Here is a 19,960-nt window from a genome sequence, read left to right on the forward strand (position 1 = left end):
ACAGTACTTTTTTACAAAGTACTGAATTCCTGACCCGAGAACCTGATTGCTGAACGAGAGTCTCAGAACGCTCAGTATAGAAGGTTGTTGGGTTCGAATTCCACCTGGGTTATTTCAAAATTTATTTCACGGCGGTCACTAGGAATGAATCTTGAAATCCCCACTCTGGGAATGTATAGGTCCTCAGTGGAGGACTTGACCTCCCAAAACTCTGATCCTTTATGGGTTTTAGCAGTTCACATTATTATTATTATTATTATTTAATGGCAATTCGGAAATAAAATTTTACAAAATATAATTAAATAATATAAATGCTAAGGGCTCCACCACTTAAAAAAATAATATAATCCGTATGGGGTTGATTAGTAAATTGTACAGCAATGAGTTATTCAATGTGTATTGAATAAACAACCATATACATTACCCTTCTTGCATTGCTATGATTTATTTTCCATTAGTCTGTCCTCTTTTACAAGTTATACAATATATACAAACCTAGATTGATATTGTACACATTAGGTAATAAATATATATGAGCGTAACATACATCTCTTCCTCAGTCGCCATTGGCTTTTGGTAGTTACTGTTAGTCATGTAGTTACTTTAATTGAACTTTGAAATTGTGGTTGTCTAACCTTTATATTCATATTATTTTCAACCCAAGACTAACGTTGAGTGTAAAAAATTGGATTGAAATTGGAAGTCATGGTCCAAGAACAGAAGAAAATTGACGTTACCCTAGAAGAGGCTTTGAGCTTGACAGGTAATACATTTTATTAATTAATTAGAAATATTTAACAATTGTGGTATTATTACGGAGAAAATAAATACATGTCATAAAGTTAACACAGGATAGTTGTTAATCATTAAACATATATATTTTTTTTAGAATTTATTTATTGTGATTTACAAATTTATTAAAAATATATACAAGTAAATGTGATTTCAGTTATATTACAGTGACATGATACAGACTTATGGAGAATTTACCCATTGATAGTCCTTCAATAACATTTCTAGAGTAGATCTCCAGCCACCTTCTTTTCAGACGCCCTAGGAGGATTATCAGGTAATGAAGGAGAAGCAAGATTAGAAGCATTCTTGGTTAGGGAATTTATCACGTCCTACTATACCGAGGGGTCTGAAATTATTTTAGAATTTCTATTAAAAATTTACTTATTTTTTTAATATAAAACATTGTTATTATCAAAGTAAATATAAAACTCAATTTGAAATTGGTAATTTTTTGGTTAATATTGAATAGGAAAATTATTTCATTGTCAATTTTGCGTCCTCTTAGAACCTGCACCCTCGGTGGAGGTTAGCCGATGGTTCTCCCCACCGCCTAGTTTAGAGATTAATTCAAAATAAACTTGTACCATATCATTCCTTATACCCAAAAACTCAAGTTAATAAACGGTTAATGGTTAAATATTATTTCACCGACACTACTCTACAATATTTATTCTATTTTATTATGAGATTTACAAGGACTATCTATCTTGTTTGCGTCTAGAGATATGAATAAAATTTACAGCATTTTTTGCAGCTTTAATTTTGCGAATGTATGAATATACCAAATAGCTAGATTTAAATAAATCAATAAAATAGAATTTATGATATCAAAATTTGATTTTTAAACACAATACCTAACAAATAGAAACTCAATCAAATGAAGAGTCCACGAAACGATCAGTTTTAAATAAAACAAGTGCAAATCGAGAAAATTGAAATAACATGTTTGTGTTTTAAAAACATAAGAAATTTTCTTTTGAACATTGTTGGATACTACTTTTTTTGTGTAACAAAAATGATTTCATTAAGTAAAAAAAAATTTTTGGTGAAAAAATAAAATTAACCAAACAAAAATGATTAGCTTGGATATAACCTAAGATTACTGAAAACGATGCCACTAACTAAAAATGCTGCTATATACGTTTTTGAAATAGTATCAATTTTATATAAGTTACAGCCTTAGTCACCTGTTATTTCAATGTCATCGACGATTATTTCAAGGTGAACGAAGATGTATATATTTACGAAACACAGTAAAAGTCTTGTCTAAACTTCCATGCCTGCATGACAAGCACCAACTCATGACTGGGCATTACCAGTGGAATATTGAAGTGCGGACAGGGGCTCTGCTTTCGACACCGCAAATTGCCTGTGACAACATGTTTGTCTCACCTAAACAACTGAAGGCCATCTTGAGTCGATGTCATGGAAACCAGGCCCCCGGGCATGATGGAATACAGACCGTCCTGCAGAATCTACCATGGAAAGGAATTGCTCAGCTCACCAGCCTGTACAATTCGTGCTTGAGGTTGAGATACTTCCTCGACAAATGGAAACATGCCATCATGTTTCCACTCCACAAGCCGAAGAAGTCAGTGCTCGATGCCGACCATTGCAGGCCCATAAGTCTGCTACCTCATCTCGCTAAGTTATACAAAAAGATCATCCTGAATTATCTTCGGGAATTCTGTGATGAACACTCCGTTATACCTTACGAGCAGACCGGCTTTCAGGCTCACATCAGCACAGAACACCATCTGATGAAGCTCCAGCATGAGGTGAACTCCAGCTTCAATCGGAACCATGCTACTGATGGCCATGATCTCCACAGATTGTACAAAGGTATTCGATTCTGTGTCTCACGGCATTTTATGTCGTAAGCTCATAGACCTCGAATGTCCGGAGCAACTCTACGAGATCGCCAGCAACAGCAACAGTATGAACCCCAAAACATGTAGTCTGCAAAGAGATTGTTCAACGGCTGGGTAATTTAAATATCATCATGAACCCAGCTAAGACAGACTGCTCCACGATACTAAAGATTTAATTAGCGAAAGAGGTGGGGAAGAAGGAGGGATTTCCGAGAGAGCGCTCGTTTGTGGGAATTGCTCAAGATCTTACAAATACAAGCGCTAGAGAGGTGGAGGCCCAAATGGAAGTAGAGGAGCCGGGGTGGACTCGAATGGAATATCATCAGCCAAGAATCATGCCAAACCCTTGGAAAAGGAGAGATGGTAGAAGAGAGAGAGCTAGTCACATAGAAAATAAAAGGAGCCAAGCAAACAATGGTCGGCGGGAGGACCGCAAGTGGGGATGGAGGGAGTTAAACCAGACCCAGATAAAGTTTCAGCAATCCAGAAAATGACAGTACCTAGTGACATAAAAGGAATTCGGAGGTTGTTGGGGACTCTAAATTATTACAGGAGGTTTGTACCAAAAATGGTAGCGTATGTCGTTTCACTCCACAACCTACTCAAGAAAGGTAGGAAGATGATCGTCACCCCGATGATGGAGGACAATGTCAGTCGGTGCATGGAGAGATTGCAGCAAAAGCCGGTACTCGCTTTTCCGGATTTAAATCGGCAATTCACGATAACCGAGTTAGTGTGCGCTAGCAGCGGTTCTATCTCAGGAGGGCGAAGGGGAAGAGCGCCAAGCGGCGTACGCCGGCATGAACCTTACAGAGACGGAAAGCATATACAGCGCAAGTGAGCGAAAACTCCTGAGAATAGTGTGGGCCGTCGATCACTTTAGACCATATGTGTTCGGCAGAAGGTTCAAGGTATAAACTGACAACAGACCATTCCAGTGGGTGGGAAAGCTGAAGGAATCGTCAGCCAGGATATCTCGCTGGAAGGATCTTCTAGCGCAATAAAACATGGAGGTTATATACAAACTAGGCAAAGAAAACGTAAAATAACGACGATAACCAGGCGTGAAGAATGACCAGATCTGTAGAATGTTGAATAATGGCTGTGGCATGATGAACACATTGAAATAGACAGGACATTCGTCCGTTGCAAACTGATGGTAGAAACCCTTTTGGAAGACGAACCACAATTTTTTGGAAACCACCATCTTTCTCTACCATTAGCTTACTAATTATAGCATGTTTCCAGAAAGCAACCATATGTCAAATAAGTTCACTATTTTATTTCTTCGGTCCCAAAACTCTAGGAGGGAGCCGCGGCTGAATGAGAAGGGGTTGTCTTTTTCGGACAGCGCTCGTATTGATGTTCCCCACCACACTAGAGGCAGGCGACAACTCGACCATAGTATTTCATGGTGTATCCGAACTCTAGGCAGTTCACTGTACCACCATCCTCCTTAAATTTTGATATGCGGAAGCGTACGTAGTCTATGGCCTTCAGAGCCCTTATATTTTCAATTGGCACAGACGCATCTGTTGTAATTTGAATTTGCCTTGACTTGATTGCCATCCCTCCTCATCAGTCTTCTATCCATTGTGAATCCGAGACGCGTAATTTAAGATCAGCGACGTTTGATTCAAATGGGCGGTCGAAGCCGAATCCGTGTAGGACAAATTTCTTTAAACGTTTGGTGTCCCTCGGCGCAAAGGTATGAAATGTAACGTTACTGTGCTACCTAAAGAGGTTAACGGCAGTATCATGTTCAGCCTCTAGATAGAGACGAGTTTCGGTGGTAGAGTTGTTGGTGGTGATCCGGGTCACTCCAATTGTTACCAACAACTCTCTCACTGAGATCTGCGAGACCGCAGAAGATATAATTATCGGTGGTGGAGGCCTGAGTTTGGTCTCTGTGGGCACTTCGGCTCTTCTTCTTTTTTCTTTTCTGAATACATCATAGAAGGTGTCGTCTGCAAACCCTTTAAACTTCTGTTCGAGTGTACGTCGAGGTCGAAAGCTTCCTCCCGCTGGCAACATGCCAGGTTTGGCCATCTTCCGGCCTCCGGTCATTTACTCCTATTACATAACTCCTATATCGGAAGTAGAGGACGACATGACACTAGATCCAGCCAGGGGTTGAACCACATCTGTCTGCACTTAGTTAGCCATTGCCTGGGTAGACTCTACCCCTACTACCCCATCCATTGAAGTAACTAATGTTTCAGTCATGCTAATTGGTGGTGGTAGAGAGGTAGAGGTGCCACTTATTACTGTATCACTAAATATGGTTATCAGTTATACCCGCCCCACTAAGACCCCGAGTGAGGGTCCTTATCACTTTTGAAATATTTGCTTTAAACGGAAAGAGGAGACTTAAGATAGTTAAAAAGAGCAATATTAAAAAAGAGCCTGAAATTGAAAAACGGCGTGAATATAATCATTGTGACATGTCGTAATAATGAATATAATACTTGAAAAACTAAAACGTCAAACTAAAAATAAATTAAGTAAAAAAAACACAAAATAGAAATAATTTTATCTCACAATCCTAGCTTTCCTGAGAGACTGGACCTTAGCGAATATCTCCTTAAATATATTAGTGAAGTTGTTTATAAATGAGGCACTCTATCTTAAACCATACTGTATAACATTTTTGAACTGAAGTCTTTTGTATCACAGTTTTTTTTTTTAAGCCTGAGTTCATAAATTAGGGCTGATTTTTTTTCATAAATTGTAGTTTTTTCATCATAGGTTTTTAAAGGCTGATTCCATAAATGTTTAAAAAATCTTTAAGAAATTTGTTTTCTTTAGGCAATAGTGTTTAGATATTTTTTTTATCAATTTTAGCCACTTTTTCAATGTTACTCGATGTTAACTTGTTTTTAATAAATGTTTCAAAGGTAAGATAAGAACGGCGCTAATTTAGCAGACGAAGTACCTGGTGGCTAGAAGAGCAGCAACCGTCTTTTAAGATTATCAATCTCAGAATCTAAATAATAAATTGAAATTGAAACTCCGTTGATTTAGCTTACTAAGATCCCATCAGTATCTATGCTGTTTATTTCTTGTTCACTAATTTAGGAAACTATACTGTCTTATTTAAATATTTATTTATAAATATTATTATATTTGTATATTTAACTCTTTTTCTTCAGGAACCGGACGCTACACCACGTACGTGCTGTTAACATCTAGTTTGATACTTTTTGGGGGTATGTTGAATATTCAAGGAATGTCAATGATACTCCCCGTTGCAAGATGCGATTTACATCTTACAAGTTCTGAAAAGGGAACTCTGACTTCTATAACGTTTGCAGGTATTGCTTAAAATATTGTAATAATATAATTATAAACTTATTATTCTTAATATTATACTTATTATTCCATCAAATTCCAAAATTGAAAAATACTTTGCATACCAACCACTTAAGTAATAACTGTCATAATAGTTTAAAACATTTTACATTATTCCTAGATTTTAATTGTAAATATTAATAAAATTAATCTATAGAGTAACTTTCATACTACTATCAATTCTCATTCGTCTATATTCTTAATACATAAAACTGCCAATGCGGTTTGTTTAAAATTCAGTATTAACTTTTTTTATGTTAGCTCTGTCGTAATGGTTTTAATTTTCTTACTTTTATTTTATTTTGTACTTATGTACTTATTGATTCGCTCAATTAATAATAAGTCGTGAAATGTAAACCGTTGCAGCCAAAAAAAAATCCTAATCCATTGTCCTAAACAGAGATATAGTTTGTACGAGTCCACAGTTAACATGGAAACACATTCCTAGCAGTCCTAAAACAATTACTAAGCATTGAATTAGTCTAATGAAATCACAAAATATGAAATTTTAGGTCATTTTATCGCCAGTGACCGAAATTCAAGGGTTGTGTAAGATAAACTTTATTTACTATATATGAAAAGAGAACTGAGACGTATGTATAAATAATATAGTATAGTAATTCATACTCAAGAACTGATCTGTAGAACTGGGGTCATAGAGTGTCCCTCAAAAATTTCGTTGGCCTTTACTTTATCAAACTAATTAGCTGCTTATTAACCATTTCAGGAACCTCCAGAAATGTTTTTATGTGTTAAGCGTGGATTAATATATATTACTATACAGAAGTGGAAAAATGCACTTCCACCGTATTTTTTGTTCTACAAAATGGCCAATACAAAAATAAAGGTAAAAAAATGTGTATACTTTCATAGTATGAAATCAGAAATAGTGATAAAACATAAAATTCATTTTTCAAGTAAAGGTGAATAATTGGTGCAAAATGAATCGAATCTGGGGGAGGAAGGGAGGTAATGTTTATGAATTGGACAGAGACATTCACTGATAGTTTCGCAAGGCGAAGTATGCGATCTACTTGTAAATTACGCTACTGCCTTTGTCGCCGGTGTAGAAATAAATTTATTTTATTTTGTTTTTGTTTCTTTATTACTATTTTTTCTAATATGATATTCATCTATTGTAGTAGGTTTCCTTAATCTATATTTTCTGTTATCCTTCCTTTTTTTTCTAAGACCCGTTGGTCTTATCATATATTCCTCCATTTTTTTACTACCTATCATTTTTGGTCGACCACGTCCTCTACTTCCATCAATTTTTTCCTCACCCGAACACTTCCTAGTGTTCACTCTTACTTCCGTCATCCGCATCAGATGTTCTAACCATTTTATGTATTTTTACATCACACCGTATAAAATGTTTTTTCTATCTCAATTTCTATTATTTTCTCATGAAATTAAACTCATTAACTCGTATATTCCTGCTACTCTTATCCAACAATAAGTATTATTCCAAATATGTTTTTGGAGCTAATTAATTTTATATAGATAATTATTGAAATTACATTGTAGCATTTTAAATTACAATTTTCAAGGGATGCTGTTTTCTGGACCATTTTCTGGAATCTTGTCGGATGCATTTGGAAGGGTACGAATTTCCTTAATGGGGCAGGCTGTATGCGTCCTTCTCATGATCCTCAACAGTTTTGCTCCTGACACTACATCCCTCATGATAATAAACTTTATTAATGGTTTCGCGTAAGTATTTGTTCGTAAAATTATTGTTATTTAAGTAATTAATCAACTACATTGATACAGATACAGAAATGAAATGCTACTGACAAAGCTGATGTTACAGCTAGGTAGGTATAAGCATTTTTCAAAAGTTTTTATGGAGTTATCTAATTATATCATTATTAAACTTTATTTTATAATTATGTTATTCGGTATTCAATAATTCTGAAACCTTTAGGTATGACGTGTTTCAAATTTCTCATCTGAGTTCCAGTTGAACTTGTAAGAAAATATACAAGCCGGTTTTATGTTCGAATTTTTTCAACCATTGGTAATGGGATGAATGGGAGCTCCTGGTAAAATCATGCCCTTGAGCCTTGGTTCATGGTTTAGTTTAATTAAACGGTCTAACTGCAAAACTCACATTGACTAATTAGTAAACATAGAAACTACTAATTTAAAAAAAAAATTCTTAATTGTAATTTGTAGTCATACATTATATTTTAATAAATTAAATACCTTGTTTTATTGAAATTAGGCATTTTTCATTTGTGCTACAAAATTTCCTGAAGTGAATGAGAATGTGAATTATGCAGATAGATCCTTCTATTTTGACTAACTGAGTCTATTAGTTTCTTATTAAATTTTGAAATAACTCAGCCGACAATCTTTTATTGAGTGAGTTGTTTACAATATTTTAGTGAGACGTCCAGAAACGTTTTGGTCTTAATTCATTACTTAAACTTTTTTTTTCACATCGCTAACTAATGTTGTAACTTATAAGAAAAGATTGATGATAATCGCATATTAATTAACATTAAGAGGAATGATTATGGCATAATTGTACCTGAAAGAATCATACATCTGAAGTCGGTAAAGACTTCTTCCTCTTGCCAATGAGATGCACATTAATGTGTTTGTCTTCGAATTTTTTTTTTTTTTGGTTTATTTTAAAAATACGGCTCGTTTTCTATTCATTCATTCATCTAGTACACTGATATAGAACGAAATAAATAACAATGTTATTCACTAGTTTTCAAGCCAAAGTGAGTTTTTCTACCGAAAACCTTGGTGTTACACCGTTTTTGGTTGAAATTTGTTAAATTTCGTCCAGATTTGTTAGACATTTATCTCCATTTTCCCATTTAGTGAAATATTTGTTCTACTTAGATACTTTCTTTTAGAAAAACTTTATTAATTGAAATGTACTACTCAATTTAAAATAAAAATACAACAAACAAGTGTGATTGAGGTATAGTGACATTACATGTTTAAGAATAAATATATTAACAGCACTCCGATAACGTTCCTACAACGAAAAGTCTCGAGGTAATCTTTTCAGATGTCCAGGATTATTATCAAGTATCGAACTGGAAGCATAGGCAGAAACATGAGGGTTTGGATGGTTAGGGAGTTTATAAATGAATAATTAATATCTGGTTAGGGCCAGATCCGCTACATATTAAAAAATACTTTTAACATGTTGTCTATTTACTTATTATACTCAAGTATTCATCTATTATTATTATTATTATTATTGGCGCGACAGACCATAGAGGTCCAAGGCCTCGCGCAATGTATGTAGGAAATACATCACGCGTCTCATGACGAGGTGGGGCCGTCACTCCCACGCCTATTTTTGTGAGTGCCACCCATTGGCTTACGGGCCTCACAAATGTCCGGGGGGAGGTTGTGAGTGAGTATTGCAAATTTATATGCTTGAAAAATCCCGGGTAGGGTCGGGGACTCGATCTCGTAACCTTCAGGTTGGAAGACTGGCGCGTTACCACGCTGCTACCGTGAACCCCTATTCATCTACAACACCCATTTACAGAAAAATCTACTTTCTCATATTTATTGAAATAATGTCTTTAATTAGATAAAATACATTTTCTGAAATTATGTACAAATATATTCGCATCTTGTTTCAGACTAACAGGAGCTATTACTCCAGTCTATGTACTAGTAAGTGAATTTTGTCCAATACATTTTCGTACAAGAGCTCTCATTATTTGTTCTACTGCTGCTACTTTATCAAACATATATCTACCAGGTATTAAACTTTATTTTATTTATTTAAACTTCATTACAGAACTATAGCTATAATTACTATCTTAATTTAGTTTTAAATAGATACGTATATATAATTATTTTTTCCATCTTTGGTTTCATCTTGTGCCGTGAGTTATTTTTTCAGTACCGCTGAGGAATTATACAGATACTTGATTTAATAAGTTTCGATACGCTCCTGCATCAAGATGTCTGTCATAAGTCTAAAAAAAATAAATTGTTTCAGCTGTACATATAGTGTAATGCATTTTTTTTTATTAATACCTAAAGGGTACATGGACTTGTTTGAGATGGTGCAAGTATAAAAGCATGTGAATATACCATTTCATCATAACATAATAATCACCAAATTGCATCGGGAATTACAAATAGAGACAATAGAGGCTTACATCAAAAAAAGGTTCATGAAGTTCCACTGCAAGCTACATACAGTTAAAGGAGTAGTGACCAAGAACTTGGGAAATCCAACCACAACTAGAAGACTGAAGCCAGGCTGCTGTAGGACATCCTGTTATAAATTCTATATTTATCATTTCTGTTATTACCACTCAAATTGTATTTTATCTTAATTTCTTCTCTCTCTCTCTCTCTCTCTCTCTCTTCATCTTTTTCTTAAATTCATTTTCTTTTTTTTTTCATTAGAAGTCAATTATTTATTTTGTTAAATCAATAACTGTCATTGTTTTTGTTATTAACTTTACTTTTATCTTTTATTAAGAATTATTATTTTATCTTAATTTTTCGTTATTATTTATTATAGTTGGGGGTTAAACTATGCCCCTCCATAATCAATTGTAAAAAAAAAAAAAAAAAAAAGTCTCTCTTACAATAACCATGTAAGGCCCACAAGAGAGGAAAACACAACTTGGAGATTCCCAATTAGGTATAAATGAAAAATCTTTTTCACATTAAGGGCAAAACATGGACTGAGTTAATTAATCGAAATAATAAACAAACTTCTGTTCTTTTTGGTAGAAATTCAAATAGTATTATTAAAATTATTACAGAGTTAATTCTAAAAATGTATTATTATTCTAGCTATGGCCTTGCTGATAATGCCGTTGGACATTGAAATTCCCATTTTCAAAATTCTTACTTTTTCTTCGTGGCGGCTCTTTTTACTCCTTTCAACTATACCAAATTTATTAGCACTTATTCTTCTGTGGAGAATACCAGAGACACCGAAATTCCTCCTCATCCAGGGTCATAAAGAAAGAACATTGGAAGTTCTGAAAAACATTTATGCTGTAAACCAGAAAAAAAGAAAAGATGAGTATCCAGTAAGTAACTTCAAGCAAAAGTAAAAACGAATATCATACTAAATATAGGAGTAATTATTTAAAATTTGCTCAGGCAATCGTTCACTTTTACTTTTTTTTTCAAAATTGGTTTTTAAGTCATTAATTTAAATGTAAATAAAATTATATCACTGCTTTAATTGAATATTGGCACATCTTATATAGAAGCTAATTCTAACATTCATTCATATATTAACTTCAAACTTTATTCTATTCTTTTCGGCTGCATGAATGATGGAGACGAAGTAGTCAGGTGTATGTTCAAAGTTGGTTTCCCCTCTCTTTCTATGAAAGTGTGAATGTTAGCTGCTTCATTTTGAGTGTGACTTGATCAGAAATTTTTCGTAAAGGAATTGATATGAAATTTAGATATTGCCTACTGACATAGGTTTATCATAAATCGATTTTTTTGCGGGCCAGCACAATTATTACTGTAAAAAAATAAAATCAATTCCGTCATTTGTTGTCTTTACTTTGTATCTATGAATCTCAGCACAGAACTACCAATCACATTAACCCCCAGCTCCGCTTCACCTTAATCTCATGCCATACATGACAAGACATGTCATGGTATCATTCAACTTGAAAATCGTCAAGTTCAAAAACAAGTTCAGGTCCGATTATGTCATTGTCATGAAAAAAAAAATGCTTCCAAATTGTCGCAAAGCAAAATATGTTACTATTGAAGGTAGTGTATGAACCTCTTCAAAATAATGAAACGACTAATCCTACGCAGTTGTTAATGAAATATTTGAGTTTGTTACTTCAATATACATCTGTTACAAAAATAGATAAAATGAAAAGTCTTCCCTTTGTATGGTAAAACTACACAATCTTTGGAACACGTTAAGTAACAAATCCAAAAAAATATGTACTTTTTTATTAATTGTGCCTAAATTAAGCAAAGCAGCGATATGTGTATATGTTATTTATCCACACAATAATTGTCCTTACAGTTTAAACTGTTTCATTATGAACTGGTTTTATAAAAATGTTACATACATTCTGCTTTCAATTTTGTTGATGATTGACATTCTTGATTCTTGACATTGAAAATAGTAATTAATTTGTATTTAATTTAGGTTTTCAATGTAACATTGGACTTAATAGATAGGGATTATGCAGGTTTGAAAGATGAGTCTAACCTCTTTTGGAGCACATTGAAGCAAATGATATCTCGAATGATATTACTATTCAGCAGAAAATACATTATTTACTCCTTAATGTCATGTGTTCTGCTTTTCACCCAACTTGGAGTGTGAGTATAGTAAATGTTAATAATAAGCTAAAGCGAGAAAAACTGTCCTCATTGAACTCGGATATGTCCTTGTCTTAACTTCATACATACTGACGGCACCAACTTTTTGCTTGATTTTCTTGAACAGTGGCACATTTCAGAAAAAAAAAATGTTTTGATTTATTTTTTTAATTATACCAATACCAAAGATATTATCGTAGCCTGTTTCTCTACTGGTGCCCCCAGCAAAATGTTCTAAAGCTAGTAATGTTGAAACGAAGTTACCACAGTCTACCGTACGATCCATGGAATACGTCAAACACAAAATTAAAAAAAAAAAATTTTAGATGTGTCACTATTTAAGCAAAGTAGCAATATATTAAATAAGTGTTTTATTAAAATATTTTGTATATTTGTATGATTTTTTTTATCAATAAAAGCATGAGAGTAAGGAAATAATTATGGAAACGTCAAATGTAAATAAAATCGAGGGGGAGGGATGAAAGAAAACAAAAAGTATAAAAAAGAGAAGCTTAGTTAGGAATTTATTGTATACGAAACATTATTTCCGTATCAATCAATTTATTGCGTTTGATCTTGTTCCTCGAAATTCAGCATGAAATGGAGATTGATCTAGAAAAACTTTTATGTGTTGTTATTTCAATGGTAATTTTGTGTTCTGGGTATATTAAAAAAAAACTCAAAGTAAAAGGGTTATTTCTATACTTACAGTCACTAGAGATGGATTTACACTGGGCATGACACCTGATATTAATATGTCACTACAATTACTCCGCTACGACACATGTTCATAACATTTTACTATTGAACTATACATACTTTTGATATGAAAATGTTAATAAGATTTACTGATAATATTTTTGTGTAAATGCACCTTAATATTACATCTACATGACTGTAATAAGGCCAATCTGGACATATGGAGTTGAGCTTTGGGGCTCCACTATACCTTCGAATTCCTCTCGTATTCAATCATTACAATCCAAAATCCTTCGTAAAATCCTCAATGCTCCTTACTTTGTCACAAATAAAATCATACATAAAGACCTTAATGTTCCCTATGTAACCGATCTAGCCCGAACCAGATATCGCTGCTTCCATTATAAACTCTCTTACCACTCAAACCCCTTAGTTTCTAATCTTGCATCCTCTTCCATTCCTGACAATCCCCCAAGGCGCCTGAAAAGAAGATGGCCACGAGACCAGCTAATGTAAAATGTCATTAGAGTGCTACCAATGGGTAGTTTCTCTACAGGTCTGTAACACTCCAATTTAACTTAGATCAGATTTACTAAATGTATTATAATGGACAGTTGTAAATAGCAATAAATAAATATTAAAAAAAAAAAATATTACATCTTGTATAATTAACTTTTATATTCCAGTTTTCCCTGCAAATAATTAAATAATTGGCTGTATTGAACAGGCCTTGGAAGGTGGAGGGGTTTATTTTTTATCCACTTCACAAGACCTAGAACCACGGTTTTGGAAGTTTAAATATATACATATTTCTTCTAAAAATAAAATCATATTAATTCCAACCACACCTGGAATATCTTCATTTATATGCCTATGTGATTAGTTAATCATGAAATAAAGTTTGTTTTTATTTTTCAACTCCGAACTTTATAAATAGCAACTGATTAACTAAGTTGAGCTTTAATAACTTATGTTAGTTTAAACTGACTCATGTACTGTAATAAAACCCTGAAACTTTCTAAAATGTCATTTCATTTTTTCAGAAATAATCCACTAATAAAATAAAAATATTAAAGTAGGGAAAACTTATTTATATTTCCTTATTCTTAAACTATTTTGTTTATGTGACTAAAAAATTTCATACACTGCATTCAGGTACAATATTTACATACTTTGGTTACCGGAGCAATTGAGCAGGATGAATCAATACATAGAAATTAATGGAGTATTTGATGAGACCCTCTGTAACATGATGATGACTACAGTCAACTCTGTAGAAAATGTAGATGACTGTGTTCTTAAATATGACTTTTTTTCATATGGTATCATCCTTGGAATACTACAGTGTGCCTTAGGACTTTTAGTGAGCTTTTTTGCAGATAGGATTGGAAAGAAAGTAATTTTGAGTAAGTAAAATAATTCTATTAGCGAACAATATGGCGATCCCAATTAATTTAATTTATTACAGATTTACTCAAACCCAATTTTTTTTAGTTGGTTTCCTTTACCTTGCATCAGCAATGAGCTTCTCCCTGTTATTCTTCAACATGCAATATCTTATCATTGCAGCGCTTATAAGTGTTGCAATCATGACTTCTGTCTTATTTCCCCTAATAATGACATTAATAATGGATTTCTACCCAACTTATGTGAGGTAATTATAATTATAATATTTGTTTCTTAGCAAGACTAAAAAATAAATTTAGACATTGTCACTCTGGGGATTATAGCTTCAAATTTCTTGGCAACAGTGTGAATCCACATAACTGTCAACTTTTCAAAGTGAGACAACTTATGTTAGAAAATTAAATTTTCTTTATATTAAGATTTTTGCTTAAATGGTATGTACTTGAAAGCAAATACTATTGAGTAGAAAAAAAATAACAATCAATTGTTCTTTATCTCTACAGCTAACTGTTATTGAGAAGTTTTCTTTCTAAAATTAATATATCCACTTTCTGAAAGTTATTTTTAAAAAATTATTATGGGAGCACCAAATCTCATGTTGATAAGTTAAATTTTAATTTATTATTAATACAAAATTGGGTTTGTGTTAATAATAAATTAAAACTTTTACTCTCAACATTTATTACACAACACCTCCAATGTTTCAGCTCTCAGGCCATTCTCAAGGAGGCCACCATAAATAATGATGTCATGTATCGTTTAAAATGTTTCTTACAGGCTAATTGCCCATGTCATATAAAATTTTTATAGTGTAAACTTAAAACTTTTTCACACAAATATTGTTTATATTTAATTACTAACAACAGAACTGTTATTAGCCTGCAAGAAACATTTTAAAAGATAAATGACATCATTGTTTGAGGTTGTCTCCTTGAGAATGGCCTGAGGGCCGAAACGTTAGAGGTGTTGTGAAATAAATGTTGAGAGTAAAAGTTGGATCAATTGTGTTTGTGTTAATAATAAAATAAACCACTCTCAAACAATCAATATAATAAATCATTAAATTTTAATTTAAAAATGCTGCTTTTCAATGTCTATTTGACAGAGAAAAATTTAAATTTTGAAATAAATTGAATAAGTTTTAGGTGTAGAACTTTTATTTGTCAAAAAAATCCTTACTCTTCATAAGTCAATATATCAACTTTTGATAGGAAACTCCACAATTATAGTGACTGTAAATTAAACCGGTTTTTGAATTACATGTTTCCACCCTTTTGCCAACGGTATAATGGATAAATTTATTTGTACTGGTTTTATGTTCAAGTAAACATTCAGTAAGAATCATTTTTTAAAAATGTATTTTATCTGTTATTGTTATGTTATTTTTATTTATAATTAATTACTCACTTATAATACCTCTTCACTTATAATTCTTTACTATTATTTTTAATTTCATTGAATTATTTTTAAGATCTACTGCCAGTGCTGTAACAATAATATTTGGAAGATTAGGTGCATCAGGTGGAAATCAAATAATGGGATTACTCTATGACAACCATTGTGATAAAGCATTTTATGGAATAACTGCTATTCTTGCAGGTAATTTAAACTTCAAAGAACATATTTTATTTGTCTATAGAATTACTAAGTTCAGATCACATTTTTAAAAAAATATTTAAATTTATTTAACTTTTTAATCTTTTTATTTATTCTTAATCGTCAGCTACTGGCACCATGTGTTTATTCATGCGTTCGAAAAACAATCACTAAGAGTGGAGATTAAATAGATGTATACAACCAGGAAGGCATCTGTTCATGTATGTATTGATAAACAGACATATTGAGGTTCTTATACTTATATGAATATCTTTTTGTGATTGTATATAATGATTATTTTTATGTTGGTGATCTGTCAACATAGAACAAAACAATTAGTTTGTACTTTATTTATTGTGACAGCTGACATTGTATTGTTTTAACCAAAACAATAAAGAAATGCTGGGTTTTTGTTATTCTTCTACCTAAGAATTGAAGCCAAATTTTAAACTTTTAATTTTAATTGAAATAACATAAAAATGAATTTTTAATATTTGTTTACCTTTAAGCCACCTAAGCTACAATATTTAGTGCTGAGCAGTCTTATTTCTACAATTGTAAAATTTATTTTTCACATTAATGTAACATGTTTTTCATATTAATAACAAAATTTTCTTGTAATTTTATTATCTTTATACCATTTATTTAAATTATATCAATTTATTCAGTTTTATTTATCCTGCACTCCTTCAGCTTTCAAATTCCCATTGACATTGACAAATTACTATTCAACAATTACCATGAACACAGTCACAACAAATATTTGTTTAATAAAACCATATGCTCATAGATTACTTTTACTTATTACTGTGCATAAAAATAAATAACTTCTGACAAATAAAAACTTGATTTTCTCTACATCATAAAATCAGTTTTTATGAAAGCTTGTCATAAAAATTGAAAACCAAATAAATACTTCAGATTACAATTCAACAATTACCATGAACACAGTCACAACAACTATTTGTTTAATAAAACCATATGCTCATAGATTACTTTTACTTATTACTGTCCATAAAAATAAAATCAATAACTTCTGACAAATAAAAACTTGATTTTCTCTACATCATAAAATCAGTTTTTATGAAAGCTCGTCATAAAAATTGAAAACCAAATACATACTTCAAACACAATATAAAGCAATTTACTGACAAATTAAATTAGGAAGTGAAGAGACAATATTGTTATAAAAATTATGTATTATATTTTATTATCTTTTTTTCTCATTAGACAATGAATCTTTCATACAATCTCAACAAAGATTCCTAATTAGCAGTGATGCCACATTTCAGCTATTTAGTTTTATTCAGTATTCATCTATCTATATTCAAGAAATAGTCAAATATGAAAAATATTTTGTTAAAAAAGGTGCAGCCAACCAAACAAACTCAATACTACGGATGAAACGTTCACAACTGAGATTACAATGGGAAGCATGCATATCTTATCAACCTCAAGTGCCTCTTAACAATTAATAATCCCCCTTGAGCAGTAGCTTCTCAGATTTACAAAAAATCAGTTGTACAAATTAAATGTTTTAGAAGAGTTAAAATGAATACAAATTTCTTTTTTTATTTCTTTTTGATACTGACTTGTAACTTCACATGTTTTGGAGATGAAAATGTCTTAAGCAGTAAGTCACTTGGTAATATTTTAAAAAAAATATTCAACCGCAATAATATTTTCCATCAAATCAGTCAAAGAGGGCTATTGATTACAGGTAATTGCAGACAAACATTATACAAAATTGATTTGCCGAGTATTGATCATTTAAGAGATCTCGTCAACAAGTTCTTTAACAAAGCATTGAAGGTGATTCAAAACACTGATCCACTCTCAACCAACCATGTTGATTTGAAGTATAATGGCTATGGAATTGAGTAAGTAGAACAAAGTTTACTTAATGTTTTATTCAGTTTTAAAAACAAAATTTAAGAAATACTTAGTTTCGAACTTTCAAACTTGTCTATTTTATACTTGTCTTTTCTCTGATTTTGAATTTTATGTAATTGTTTGAAGGAACCTAGCCTTGATAGCAGTGTAGTCTGCATAAGTTAAAAGCACCATTGAGTCAGTTAACTATCACTCCATTTAATTTAACTCCCAAAGCTCTAGTTGCTAGCTTTTAAGCTAAATTAAACGATAATTAAGATAATGCAATGCACATAAATTGGATGCAATGTTAGAAAACTTATTAATTTTCTCAATGACTGCTCAATAGGCCAATGTTTGTTTGTCCAAAGATGGGATACAAAAGTTGTTCTCTTTGTTTTAAGTAAAAGGATAGTACAAATAAAAGTCTTCTTTGCAATATTTGAAAAATACTTTTAAATAGGACAATCAAAAATGAAAACTTATAATTGTTTTGCCAGTTGGATGCCTTAAAATAATAATTATTATTATTTTTATTAATTATCACATTAACCTTTCATTAAAATTAAATGTTTTTTAAACTCTTACTGTTGGGTGGTATCAGAAATAGCATAGACATGTACCACTATAGGTGAGAGCGGAGGGTAGGTCCACCAAAAACATTTATGCATTTGTAGCCGAGGGAGCTAAGGCATCACCTTACCAACCTTGTAACTGCTGCAGTGCCATTTCAAATCCACTCTATGGGACTGACTGTTATTTTGTGACTACCCCTAGGAATGAAAATTAAGTTGACCCTCCCTCTCCCCCCTCTGTCAGAATAGGTTGGTTACTTGTAGATAACCCTCTCCTTCCTTCTATGAAGAAAATCTTGGGTAGATGTGTGCCCTCAACCATTGCCATGACAGCTTCTATGAAGCTAACAGTTTTAATGGTTTCTGAATGTCGGCTAAGATTCTGATTAGGTCTGGCATGAGGGGCTTCTCATTAAGCTCAAGGCTGAGTATGAGGTAGTACTACTTGATGGTTCCTTCATTTGATTAGGACAGATTTTTCTCTTCAACAAGACCAATCTTAGCAGGTGTACCACAGGGATCAATACTTGCACTACTATTGTACATAACATAAATACATGATATTCCAGAAAGTGCCGACATATTGCCAATTACCTGGGCAGAAATTATTATATGCTTTCTTTTACATTCAGATATGAAACATGCCCTGCAATATACTCTTCAACTCACCAGTCACACAGAGAGACATAGACATATCCATCATGTTTAATAAATAGGCATTTATAATCTCAATTTAATATGGGTGATGCAAAATTAGCCTAATATAAAATTGAACAAAAATTCATTATAAAGTATCTGATCGATAATATTCTTACTTTTAGCTAAATTTTACCAAAGAACTCTACAGAAGTAAATAATTACCTGATTTGGGGCTATATTTATGACTTTACATACATTGTACGCTGACTACACAATGAATTAAATGTTACTTATATGAATACAAGGAGGAGTTTAAAAAGAACATGAATGAGGAACCGACTTACATGAAAACGTAAAATAATAAAGTCAAAGTAAAGGTACCACTGGGTGCTGTCCTATATGTCATGCAATTTTCCTACATGTCTTTTATTGATTAACATCTGGGGACCTATTCAATTGATCAAATGCCCTTGTCTATCATGTTTAAGAAATAGATATGTATAGTCTCAATTTAATATAGGTGGTGCACAATTAGCCTAATATAAAATTGAACAAAAATTCATTTTAAAGTATCTGATCGATGATATTTTTACTTTTAGCTAAATTTTACCAAAGAACTCTACTGAAGCAAATGCTGGGCAAATAATTACCTGATTTGGGGCTATCATGTTATGTGTAAATATATATTATTTATGTATCATGAAATATAAATGTACTAACTCACGATTCCAGGCCTAAATTGTTTGTGTAATTTATTATGGAAAAATGTTAAATAATTGACAGAACTAAGTAACATTTATAATGATGAGAATATAGTTATATGAGAAGTGGATAAATTAT

At 32.2% G+C, this 19,960-nt stretch overlaps 1 protein-coding gene across 5 annotated transcripts; it reads left to right on the top strand.

The window, feature by feature from the left end:
* Positions 1 to 569: 569 nt before the first annotated feature.
* Positions 570 to 17,914, top strand: LOC106678202 (uncharacterized). 5 transcript variants are annotated; one of them, XM_067048979.1, is made up of 12 exons: positions 570 to 763; positions 950 to 1,069; positions 5,819 to 5,980; positions 7,568 to 7,730; positions 9,638 to 9,759; positions 10,815 to 11,056; positions 12,157 to 12,332; positions 14,187 to 14,437; positions 14,526 to 14,685; positions 15,910 to 16,037; positions 16,162 to 16,255; positions 17,755 to 17,914. In XM_067048979.1, exons 3-11 carry the CDS (start codon positions 5,878 to 5,880, stop codon positions 16,206 to 16,208), a joined length of 1,392 nt encoding a protein of 463 aa, XP_066905080.1. In that variant the 5' UTR covers positions 570 to 763; positions 950 to 1,069; positions 5,819 to 5,877; the 3' UTR covers positions 16,209 to 16,255; positions 17,755 to 17,914. The 5 variants fall into 5 exon arrangements, with proteins under 5 accessions (XP_066905080.1, XP_066905081.1, XP_014272078.1 ...); XM_067048980.1 differs by having other exon boundaries at positions 961 to 1,069; XM_014416592.3 differs by lacking the exon at positions 950 to 1,069.
* Positions 17,915 to 19,960: the final 2,046 nt, after the last annotated feature.

Source organism: Halyomorpha halys, unplaced genomic scaffold (genome assembly GCF_000696795.3).
Source record: "Halyomorpha halys isolate HHAL.00 unplaced genomic scaffold, Hhal_1.1 Scaffold128.1, whole genome shotgun sequence".
Lineage (NCBI taxonomy): Eukaryota > Metazoa > Arthropoda > Insecta > Hemiptera > Pentatomidae > Halyomorpha > Halyomorpha halys.

Bases quoted from the DNA above. Each gene is read 5' to 3' on its own strand.
- LOC106678202 (XM_014416592.3), top strand. From the start codon at position 706: ATGGTCCAAGAACAGAAGAAAATTGACGTTACCCTAGAAGAGGCTTTG. The intron at 9,760-10,814 runs GTATTAAACTTT...TTATTATTCTAG, and splicing joins ATCAAACATATATCTACCAG to CTATGGCCTTGCTGATAATG. The intron at 14,686-15,909 runs GTAATTATAATT...ATTATTTTTAAG, and splicing joins TTCTACCCAACTTATGTGAG to ATCTACTGCCAGTGCTGTAA.